Source organism: Talpa occidentalis, unplaced genomic scaffold (assembly GCF_014898055.3).
Source record: "Talpa occidentalis isolate TD23 unplaced genomic scaffold, MPIMG_talOcc4v2.1 talOcc4.15, whole genome shotgun sequence".
Lineage (NCBI taxonomy): Eukaryota > Metazoa > Chordata > Mammalia > Eulipotyphla > Talpidae > Talpa > Talpa occidentalis.
In genome coordinates, this window is record NW_023601543.1 from 65,471,523 (window position 1) to 65,483,740 (window position 12,218).

A 12,218-nucleotide genomic window follows, 5' to 3' on the forward strand; every position below is an offset into this window, starting at 1 on the left:
GAATTTTTTCACTTGTATTATTCTGAGTATTTACCAGAGAAAGAAAAGAAATACCTGTTAGCCAGGGGGTTGTAGACAGATGCTGTTCTTGGACTGTCCTTAGCTTTTTTTTTTTTGCTTTTTTTTTTAGATTTTTTTTTTATTTATTTATACAAGCACTGGGTACAGTCAGAAGCGCGGGAGGGTGAGAGAATTCACCAGAGCCAGAGCAGAGAGCAGAACAGGCAGATGGATGAAGTACACTGCTGAGGGGAGCAGCGGGCGGCAGGAGAGGTCTGCGCGCCATGCGGGACCCTCCTCCGGAGGCCGGGGAGCAGCCGGGGATCGAACTGGCGCTGCAGAGGCTGCGGGCAGCTTCGCAATCCAGCGCTCAACCGCTGTGCCACCGGGGAGGCCCTGTCCTTAGCTTTTTTGATCATGACCTTGGGCAGTCTCATATTCATCCCCTCAGATCTAGATTTTTAATAGGCAGCAGTGAGCACAAGAAGCAGCCCGAGTCACTCCACTATGATTTAGCATGATTTCAACAGACTGAGGTCAAATCTCCTTGTCCTTCTAGCCTTGGTTTCTCAGAAGCCTGGAGGCTGTAATTGGTATATGTGCACCATGTAAAAGATGAGCCTCCTCTCACTGTGCTAGTCGAAGTGTGGTCTCTGAATGGGTGCTGCTCTCTGATCTTTTTCCAAGTTATTTTTCTAGTGAGTCATATTTCTTGATTTTACAAAAGCATCCATCAAATGATGGATTGGAAAGGTTTAAATAATAGTCCTTTGCCACAGATGGTTTGAGGAGTATCACTCCTGAGTGTCCCCTCCACTTTTACTCCACTGCCAACCCCTTTCCCAAGGTACAGTGAGCTACCAATTTTAAACTTCAACTTCTGCCCCCATTCTGAAAGAATGTGGATAGAGAACTGGTTTGAGAGGGTGGGCAAATGAGGAGGTGTAGGCAGATCGTAGGGGCACATAAGGGCAAGACTCTTGCGCAGAAGTTCTTGTGCCATTTATTGAAAGCACACAGGCTAGTAAACGCTCATCACGCGACAATGGTATGAGGAAAAGGATCAGGAGGGTCACATAGGAATGGGGGACAAAGTTTTACAAGGAACAGGGAGGGAGACATCGTGAGCATATGTTGAGACATTTGCGTCAGCAAAGTATGTGATGTTATCACAGGCAGCGTTATCCCAGGACCACCATGGAGAGAGTTACGTAATCAGGCCAACAGCGGCCTAGGCGTCCCCGGGCCTGCCTCATGATACGGGCTATACGCCGTAGGTAGTCAGGGAATGCTCTGCTGTGATCTGTAGATAGCAAATAGGTCACAGTTGCCCATGAGTGGCCAGCTCGTAGCCCGCTCATAGGAACCCACAATGTAGGGCTTCATATCGATCCCTAGGATCGTTTATTGTTCAGTCAACAGAGCATCCTTGCCTGTTTTGAGCCTGGACCCAGTTTCTTACCTGCCCAGAGCTTTGTGTCTCACCCTGCCAGTGTCTTTTTCCATGAAAAGTTGTGTCAGCAGGACAGGAGTAGGATCAGAGCTCGGTGATTTCTCTTTTAGTTCCCATCAACTGTGAAGCCATCTTCTGGGTGCAGTTATTTGACAGATTGTGAATCCACCTGAACTTCCTATTGTCTACCAAGATAGCGGGGGATGAGTTGATAATGTCCTTCTCCCACTTCCCCTTCTCCTGCGTCCCTTCTAACAGAGAGGGAGGCCGGGAATCATCATCATCATCATCATCATCATCATCATCATCAGATTGGAGTTTGCTCTAAGTTAGCGAAGAAAGCAACTCTTTATTTTTTATTAATTCATTTTTTCTTACAACTATAGTTCCCATAGTTCTCCTGCCACTGTATCACCCATGAACCATCACCACATTCCCTTGTGTTCATCCCTCCCTTGCTTTGCCCCCCCCACCGCCCCTCATCTGCTGCATGCTTCAGATCTATGGTCAGCTGCTAGTCTGGACTTTTTTCTTGACCTTTTGTTTGGTTTCTCTGTAATCCACGTATAAGTGAGACCATCGGTATCTTTTTCCTTCTTACTAATTTCAGCTAGCATAATCCCTTCCAGCTCCATCCATGTTGCCCCAAATGGCACGAGTTTGTTGTTGTTGTTTTGATCCCTGAGTAATATGCCATTGTGTAAATACACCACAGCCTTTTGATCCATTTATCTATTTTAGGGCATTTGGGTTGTTTCCATATCTTGGCTATTGTAAATAGTGCTGCAGTAAGCATAGGAGTGCAGGTTTCCTTTCGTGTTGGTGTTTTTGTGTCCTTTGGGTAGATTCCTGGGAGTGGAATCGCTGGATCGTATGGTAGATCCATTTTAAGTGTGCTGAGGGAACTCCACACAGGTTTCCACAGTGGCTGGACCAGTTTACATCCCCACCAGCAGTGTAAGAGGGTTCCTTTATCTCCACACCCTCCCCAGCATTTGTTGAGAAAGCAACTCTTTAAAATGAGTATGTTGTTTCTCGTAATTCAACCAGACTCAGGTGCTAGGAGAATGTCAGGTGTTCCCTCTTAGCCCAGTAATAGACTTAATGCTGGTTTTTGTGAGGAAAGCTGCTTCAGAGGTGAATTAGAATGGAAGACTAGACAGACTAACCTGGACCTGAAGTTTGGGGTGCACTTTAACCCTTGCTCATGGGCCTAGACCAGTGGTTCTCAACTGGGGGCAAATATTCCCCTAGGGGGCATCTGAAAAACACCTGGAGTCATTTTTTGGTGTCACAAATAAGAAAATGAGGGGGTGCTACTGGCATCTGATGCATTGAAGTCAGGGGTGCTGCTAAACACCCTTCAGTGCACAGGGCAGCCTCCTTCCCCAACAATGAAGTATCCAGCCCCAATTGCAATATAGCTGTAGAGGCAGGACCGGACACTGAGCAGGTTTTCTGATCCCATGCAGACCGGGTAAAGGAGGAGTCAGAGTCCTCAGTGGTTTTATGCAGGTCTTTTATTGGGATTTACCCGGTACACGGCAGGCAAAGGTGCTGGGGGGCCGGGAGGCTGGCAGGCCTCCCAGCCCCCAGCAAGTCTTCACTCTATCTGGGCTCTCCTGCGTTCTGCTTCTCTCTCGGCTTCTGCTGCTTCTCTCGGCTTCTCTTTCGGCTTCTACTGGCGTCCCCGTAACACCGCCCTTAAAAAAGCACAGTCTTAGCGCAGGTGTGCCCACTTCAGGTGCCCGCCATCAGGCATGCATTCAGGATCACAGGGTTCCCTCATCTATCCTGATGGCGGGAGGGCAGAAAAGCCTGATTTTTTACCTTACCCTACAGCAGCCTAGGTGGAGAGACCCTGGAAGTCTCCCAGTCTCAAAGCTGCACCTGAGCACGGGGGAGCCATGATATGCATTTGGTCAGATTCCAGCCTGCACCCCAAAGATTACTTTATTTGCTCCGGGGTCCAGCTATGATAAGATATTTACATGAAGCTCCCCGGGGAACTGGCTTGTGGGCGAGACTGAGGACCACTCCCTGGAGTTGCTGTGGTGGAGGCCATAGACCAGCCGCACCTCCCTTTTTTGCTTGTGATGAGAGGGTTCTTGAAGGACTGTTGGCTCTTTGAGGCGGTAGTAGCAGTGGGGAAACCCACAGGAGATGGAAAGAAGCCCCTCAGCACTGGAGAGTATATGGAAGTTCAAGGCAGGTGCTTTGAAATGCACTTACCCTCATACAAGAGTGGAACACCTGGGTGGATGTTGCCAGGGCACCTCGCCCAGCTAACAGATCAGACTGCTTGGCCAGGAGGAATGTGCCCTTCCGCCAGGGAGGTGGCTCCTGCCAAGGCAGGGGCTCTGGGAATCCAGAGGTGGGTGGATTTTGACGCCCACTCACCCTTTTCTCCAGGCACCTTTGTGCAGAGCCCAAACTGCCCAACCTAAGGCCGCAGCCCAGCCCGCTTATAACTTCCTAAGCTCCTTTCGGGGCTGGAAAGGGGGCAAGGGAGGAAAGGGGTGAGGTCCTGCCTTACCCATTTACAGAAAAATCAATTTGAGAAACCAAATCCGTCCTGCAGGCAGCCTAGAAACCCGCTCCGGATGCCAGACCACAGGGTGGAGGCCCCAGGCGGTCTTGGTGTCCTTGGGGTGGTTGAGAACAACCCAGGAACTGGGGCAATCCGCTTGCAGGAAACTGCAGCAACTGGATTTCCAAGCGGGTGGGTGAGACAGGGAACTTTCTGTGCCTGGTGCCTGTCCATCAGCAGACCCTGGAGAGAGATGTTCAAGTGCATCCCAGGGCAGCGGGCAGCAGGCAGCAGGCAGCAGGCAGCAGGCGCGCCCTCGGTCGAGCCTTTAAATCAGTCGTTTGCAAAAGAGAAAACAGCGGGAGTGCGGAGGCTGGCGCGGGCAGGAGCCCACACCTAAGTTCAAGTCCCCGCTTTGCCCATAACCATGAACCTGGGCAGTTTCTACGCCTCGGTTTCTTCTCGGATGACACGGACAGAGTAATGCCGAGCTTGAGGCAGGTCGTGAGAGTCAAAGCAGCCAGCCTGGCCCTAGAACAGTCGGCTTTGTGGGCCACTCTGGAGCTCTCGGGTGCCCCGTCCGTGTGACCCAGGCACCTTTCCGCTCATGGCATTCGCCGGGGGTCCGAGATCTGGGAGGCGGCTGGGCCGGCAAGGCGCGTGTTCGGGGTGCGAGGGCACACACTTGGAGAACAGCAAGATACTCTCGGGCCCTCTGGCTTCCGCGGGCGCGCCCCTGCCGCTCTCAGGCCCGGGGGGACCAGCCCCGCTGCCAGAAGAAGCGAGGGTACAAAACGAGGGGGGAGGGTCGGAGCCCCAAACCACGCCAGCGTTCCGGGGAGGCGGAGGAAGGAGGGCAGAGGAGGGAGGGGAGAGGCGAGAGGAGGAGTTTCCCGGCGCGTTTTAATCCCGCTCGCTCCCAGCGCAGCCCCAGGTCTCGCTCTCGCCTCCCGCCCCTGCACGCGCGCTGCCCGCGGAGCCCATCCTGGCCGGCGCGCCATGGGGAGCCCCGCACTCTGGCCCGCGCTGCTGCTGCCGCTGCTGCTGCGAGTCCCGCCGAGCCGCGGCTTCCCAGGTAGGGCCGAGCGGGGCCGTCTCCCCATTTGGGCTGCGGGGACCCTGGGATCGTGGACCTGGGGAGGTGCGGGGGGCGCCCTTTGTTCGCGCCCGGCGTGTCTTTCGCCGCCGCGGGGAGGGGTGCCGCCGGCGCCTGGCGTCTGGGCTGCGGGAGGAGCGCGGTGCGGTGTGCGCGGTGTCAGGCGCTGAGCGCCCCCGCGGCGCCACGAGCCCCGCGCCCGCGCGTCTGGGGCTCCAGGGGGCCAAAACCCTCCTGGGCGCGGGAGGCTCTGAGGACAAGTTTGGCCGCGAGCTACTTTCTCCCGACCGGGAGGCGTTCTGCCTCTCGCGGCGTAGCTCTGGAGCCCCGGGTGCCCAGGGGCTGGCAGCTGGTCCTGGAGGGAGCCTCGGCCCCCTCCCGCTCGAGCCCGCAGGCCACCCCCTGGGTCTGCAGCGCACGAGCCACCGTGGAGCGACTCTCGTGGACAGCTTAGGCGGGGCCTTTCCCCGCCTTCCTTCCCCCCTTGCTGGGGATTCCAAGAAAGTCTGCGCCTCTGGGACAGAGGTGCCCGCTGAGAGTGGTGACATGTGGCATGCGCTGGCTTGGTGAGTCCCAGGGAGAGAGGACTACACGCGCGCGACGCAGCTGGGCGGGGGTGTGGCTTCTCGTTGCTGCAGTGCCTGGTCTTTGGCATCCAAGGGGACCCTCTGGTGGTGTTGGCAAACCCTTGCAGATGCCCGTTAGAAAGCTCCAGCTAAATGCTCCATCTGGGAGTTTTAGGTTAGCAAAGAGCTTCGGGGGAGCACATGAATGCACCCCTGTCACCCGGGAATGGAGAGGATGTCCACAGCCACGTTTTAATGGAGTGTTAATGCAGAGTGGTTTTTAAGGTGTGCAGATATTTGACTTTGGATTTACACTGCGCAGCTTGAATCTGGTGTCTGAGAAACGGACTTGCTGGGTTCAGGGTGAAGGATGAGGCTGAGTGTTCCAGGAGACCTGGTTATGGCTGTTGGAAATTCTCAGCATGAATTGAAGAAATAAATTGAACGTGTAAAGAGATAAACAGGTACATTTGTGTTTGGAGCTGAATTTTGTAAGTGTTATGTGGACTGGTAGGAACTGACTCAGGGCGAGGTGGAAGGAGTCTCCTCAGTGCCAGGCAAGTGCTGTTTCCTTGACGTGTTCATGCCCCCCACCCCAGCAGCAGTCAGGCTAAAATGAACTTGGAGAGGAAGGGAGAGTCAATGCAGGCCAAGGGGAATCAAGAGGGGAAATCAAGAGACCTTGAGAAACTAGATCATGCTGAATTTGGAAGCATCTCTGAGCTGCCTGTACATCTGGAAACTTTCTCCCCAAGGGCCTCTTTCTATTTGTGCTCCCGGCCCTCTCTTCCCCTGCCTCCCCTGTCCTTTCTCTTGGGTTGTACCCTTGTGTAGTAGAGCTCTCTGCCAGCACCTCCCCCCGCATCACACACTACTCTCCTGCCTCCGGACTTGCCCCTGGGTGGCCTGTCTCCCTCCTCCAGACTGCATGCTGCCCCCAAGTGGGGGCCACTCTGCTCCTCCTTGCCACCCCTTCCCTGGATTCCTCACCTGCCCTCTGATTCTGCTGTGACCACAGATGAATGAAGCTGACTGCAGTGGCTTTCAAAACACGCCACTTGAGCCCGCTTGTCTTGAGCCCGGCATGTTTCTTTGGGGTGTATTAGAAAATATTTTCTGCCGGGCCTTTGAATCCAAGTTGGCTCTTGGATTCAGTCTGAGCCACAGGTTAGGGAAGGCTGGTGAGGGGAGACGAGGCAGGTGAGTCCGGAGGCACATCAGCTCAGGTGATTTCACTTGAGTGCTGGTTGCCAGAGAGATTTTGTAGATCATTTCTGAGTTACTCTCTGAGCCAGTGGACATCATGTCTCCAGTAAGAGAGAAGGGAAGAGGCCTGGAGTCAGGAACCTCTGATAGAGGGAGATGGGGATTTAGGGCCTCACTAACCCCCCCATTATGTAACCAGCTGAGATTTAATAGCAAATCTGTCAGAGTGAGAGTAAAATATTCCCATTCCTGCTCCTAGAAGGTCTTTGGAGTTCTTCCATCTTTGAATTTGATGCAGCTTTTCTGGCCTGCTCGCTTATTCTTTGCAGCCTCGTAAAGACACAGTGTCTGCACAACCCACATAAAATGTATGGAGAGCCCATAGCAAAGTTGAACTTTTGATTGTGTTTGTATGCCTATAAGAAATAGGAGTTTTGAGGCCTCCCTGGTGGTGCAGGGGTTAATTCTCAGCACTATCAAGCTATTGCCAGCCAGCCACTGCAACTTGAGTTCCAGCCCCAGCCAGGGAGCTGACCCACATGACCTCTCCTGTCTCGCCCACTGCTCCCCTCAGCAGTGTATTTCAGTAGATCTGCCTGTTCTGCTCCCTACTCTGTCTCTGGTGAATCCTCTCAGCCCCCGCATCTCTGGCCTGTGCCCCAGCTCTTGTGTGCATAAATAAATAAATCTTTAAAAAATATTTTTTTAAAAATAGGAGTTTTGATTCTATTCTTAAAATGAACTCTTGAAACCTCATTTCCATCTGAGGTCTTGGGGGTTCACTCTACCCCCTTCTGCAAGCAAGGCTGAAGATGGAGAATGTATGCCATGTTCACTATGAAAGGCTTCCTGAATCTTATGCCTGGAGAAAACTGGTAAAGTTTTGCTAAAAAATCAAACCAGACCATGTCGGCCATAGTCTTCTGAAATGAAGCTCCTGGGTGTAAGTATTAGGAACTGTACACCTGGCTTAGTATATACAATTAAAGTCTCACCAGGAGTGGGCTAGCCTAGAAATTTCTGTTTGGATTTAAAACATGTAATCAACTGAGAAAATTGCCTGCATTTAAAAGGAGGATGCACGTTTCCTTTCCAAGTAGAGTTTTTGTGTTCTTTGGGTAGATACCTAGGAATTGAATTGCTGGGTTGTATGGCAGGTCCATTTCTGGTGTTTTGATGAATCTCCACACAGCTTTCCATAGTGGCTGGACCAGTTTATATCCCCACCAGCAGTGTAAGAGGGTTCCTTTTTCTCCTGCAGCACTATTTACAATAGCCAAGATATAGAAATAACCTGAGTGCCCCAAAATGGATGACTGGATCAAGAAGATATGGTGTATATACACAATGGAATACTATTCAGCGATCAATAAGATAAACTCATCCATTTGCAGCAACATGGATGGAGCTGTTAGGGATTATTCTAAGTGAAATAAGTCAGAAAGAAAAAGATAAATATTGGATGGTATCACTTCTGTGTGGAATATAGCAGAACCAAAGGGTCAGACAAAGACAAACCTTGAAAGCTGATCATAGATCTGAGATCTGAGGCCCCCATGTGTTGGTGGGGCGCGGGGAGGGCTAATGGGGAAGAACACAAGGGAATGTGGTGATGGACTATGGGTGCTTTAGTGGTGGGAAAACTATGGTGATCACACCTGAGCAGAAAAATCATATTGTCCAAAAATTAATGAAAAAAGGTACCCCATTTTAAAATTAAAAAAATAAAGTTGAAAGGAGGATGCAGAGGAGAGCAGGCCTTTTCAGTTGGTGTTTTGTTCTTTGATAACACGTCCCACAGCATATAGTGGTGGCTGCCTCTTGTTTCAGAGCTGTGAACGGAGGCACCGGAAACCACTGCTGAAGCACCATCTTCAACCCTTCCTACCTCATCAGTGGTAATAATGGAATGGAAAGCAGTGGAAATAATGGCTCTTCTCTTTTTGATTATCTCTACAGCATTCTCACTTTGAGTCTCTCCTTCTGATTCATACTGTGTTCGGATAATGGTCTTTTAAATACAATTTAGTATTTTTTTTTTAAGTTGCATTACTCTTACTCCAAAGCTTAAGAGCAGCAACTCCCTGTCCTCCCCCAAGGTTAGTAGAAAGTTCTCAGCATTTTCAGGGGGGTCCTCATTTCACTTCAGCCTAATTTTCCAGCACCTTTCTCCTGGTTTCCTAAATCTGAGCAATATAGACTCTCTGTTTTTCTAGAGCTTGAGTCACATTTCCCCTCTTTTGGCGATTGCTGTTTCCTGCAGCCTAGACAGCCACCTGTCTGTCCAACTTCTGCCCAGCGCCCAGCACCAGCCCCTCTGTGGTGAAACTTTTCCTTGATCCCTTCGCTGGGAAGCCTTCTGTCCTTTGCACACCCACAGCCCTTAATGTGCCTTTTCTGGTATTCCTCATCCCTTGTGTGCATTATAATACTTCACACTCTTCTAGAGTCTGAGCTTTTGAAAGTGGGGGCTAGGCTGTATCTTACTCTTCCTCGTGTTTCTCATGGTGCCTGGCAGAGCACATTGAGTCAGGTGGGTACTTGTGCTTATTGAGTGAGCCGTTCCCCGGGTCATTTGGTTGATGGACTGTGGGAGAGAAAAGGCGCCCAGGAAAAAGAATATAAGAAAGAAAAAAATCAAATTCAACAAACAACTATGAACCAGAGACACACTATGGGGGCGTGGGGGACGGGGAAAGGAGGGATTGGGGTCAAAATAAGGGGGTTGCAATTGTATGGGGAATATAAAAATAAAATGAAAAAAAACATAAACCGGTGAACTAAAAAAAAAAGAGAGAGAGAGAGAGAGAGAGAGAGAGAGAGAGAGATGTGCGCAGGTCAACAGGGCTGGGAAGCTCCGTGAATCCGCATGCGTAGGGACCGTGGCTCAGCGGCTGTAGTGATAGCTTTGCAGTCCATGAACACCCTCTGTTTAAGCAATAAGTTTCTCTCTTCGGGACTGTATAGGACAGTCTTGTGCAGCCACAAGCTGGAGTGTGCATTCATTGTTTTTGTTGGTCACTTCGCTACTGCCCCTTCCAAAGTGGTTGAACGGGTTCCTTAGTAAACACATGTGTGTGGCATCCACTCTCCATTCGGAGAAGGCGACTCAAATGGGTCATTGAAAGGGAAGAGAGCGTTTCAAGGGAAGGTTCACTTTGCCAGGCTATAGCATAGTATGAAATTGTAGCAGCCACGTTATGACTAATACCCAGGTTAAAGATTCACTTCCAAAATAGCAGTGTGAATAACGGCCTCTCTGGAGTTCCAGTTCCAGGGTTTCTCAAGCCAGTCCCTTAGTTTTCCGCTGTGTGATTTCTTGACTGACAATTTGCAGGGCTTTTTGTTTCAGGGGTCTTTTCTGTTTGAGTCTTTCTCTTGGGTATTTGGCTTTAGTTCTGAGGTAAGAAACAGCGTGTGGAGCTCTCCTGCCTGCCTGTGACTATGCAGGTGCCTCTTTTTCTTTCACCATTTCCTAATAAACCTGTCCTTTCAAAATGTAAAAGAAATGAAACAGGGTCTGCCTTCTCAAATGAAATCTGGGCTCTCCCCAGAGACTGCCGCTTTATAGTGGACACTGAATGGCGAGGTACTTGGGATACCACGATGAAGGTAGCAGATTACTTCTGTCGGCTAGTTTTCTGTCTTCTGAGGAAGTAGAGTTTTCTCCGGTGGTGAATGTCAGAATGCAAATGGGCCATTGGTTCCAGACAGCACAGAGGACTCCTGCGGGAGCACAGGGCCCGGCTCTGGGAGAGGGATGCTAATGGATACCCAGACTAGTGGAGAGTGGCACTGTGGGCCCAAGGAAGGTCTGAGGAGTGGCTCTGTGGGCTTCTCTAAGAACTTCTCCAAGTTTTGAAATTGGAAACAAAACTCTGTGTGGGTGTTGTGTTCTGGGGAGAAGGCCCTCCCCAAATTAAAACCACTCTTTACTAGCTTTGTGAATTCTGTGAGAGATTAGGTACCTGATGGGTACAAAAATCAACAAAGAGGAAATTGCAGAGTAGGCAAACCTGGCTTGAACCAACAAGCAGGTGGCTTCTTAGTTACAGCCAGCAGTACAGTTTCCCCATTCTCCTCATTTAAGGAACACCACCAGACAAAGCAGACATAATCATAGGTCGTAACTTCCCTCAGGGCTGGGCTGGAATTTATTGTACCCCTCACTTATCACTGTCTGGGACCTTGAAGGGGGATCTTCAGTCAATATTTGTGGATTAACTCACTGAACAAGGAATCAACACCCTCTTTTTCCAATATCCCTGCAGATTATAACCAGAATTTCCAAGATGGTAATTCCCACAGAAATAGGGAAGTGAGATAGTAGAATGTCTGAGAAAATTGACAATACCCTGAACAAAAGATCCCTGTGGACAGGCAACAAGTCAGGGCATAGTTAATTGCTGAGACTCTTAGATATTGAATCACCCTAAGCCACTATTTTAGGAGACTTAGAAACTCCAAGGAGTTCCAGGAGTAGGATTTCCAGATAAAGATTTAAGGATAAAGCTTGTGCAAGAGAAAAATCATTGGTAGCTTTGCTAAGCTCCCAGGTTGTCCAGGTGCTAATCGGTTGCACCTGGATCTTATGGGGGGCATAGCGCACGTTGGCCACAAAAGCCTCTGGAGTGCTCATTCCCCAGCTGAGTGATTCACTCCCTGGTAATCCTGAGCTCATACTGGAGGCCTGTGTATGCATTGTCCTCCAGGGAGAAGACAACTGGATTCAGACCTAATACCTTAGATTATCCCAGAGGTTTGAGGTTGTAAATTGAGTATATTGGTTTTAAAAAAAAAATTATGAGTAACAGACAGATCCAAACATAGAATTTAGGGGCAGGCTTTCTGCCTTGGCCTTGAAATATCGTACTGTTTCTTGGGTCCTGCTCTTACAGTGATATGTTGTAGCAGGGACTCATTTTCCCTCCTGTTACTTGCTGTTTGCATTGTCTGTCCAGTCGTGTCTAATGAGCACCTATCTCTTCAGCGCCAACTGTACCCCAGGACCCTCTGACGGACAGCTCTGGCTTGCCACTTACTGCGTGGGTAGCTGAGCTGAGTGGCCTTCCAAGTTCCAGGGATCCAAGCATGTTTTAAAATGCTGGTTAAATTAGGGCCCCCAGAGTGAGAACTGGCCAGGGCTTGGCCAGCCCACTGCCCAGTGCTGAGGAAGTGGTTGTGGACTCCGCCCCTCACCTCTGAGTGGCCCTTATAGAAATTCTGACAGACTTGTTGCCACTGACTCAGCAATTGTCAGAGACTCCCATTCCTGTAACTATTCAATGCTGAAATCTTGTTTCAATTTATATTTTTGACTCAGCTTTCCAAGGGGTCGAGCCCTATTGTTTCACCATTAGCTGTTAG

At 50.3% G+C, this 12,218-nt stretch overlaps 1 protein-coding gene across 1 annotated transcript in view; it reads left to right on the forward strand.

The window, feature by feature from the left end:
• Nucleotides 1-4,970: 4,970 nt before the first annotated feature.
• The window catches only part of SRPX (sushi repeat containing protein X-linked), a 111,880-nt gene continuing 104,632 nt past the window's right edge, over nt 4,971-12,218 (forward strand). The window contains exon 1 of the mRNA XM_037512537.2: nt 4,971-5,058. Within this exon, the coding sequence (XP_037368434.1) occupies nt 4,983-5,058 (76 nt within the window). The 5' untranslated portion in view covers nt 4,971-4,982. The remainder of the gene's footprint in view (nt 5,059-12,218) is intronic.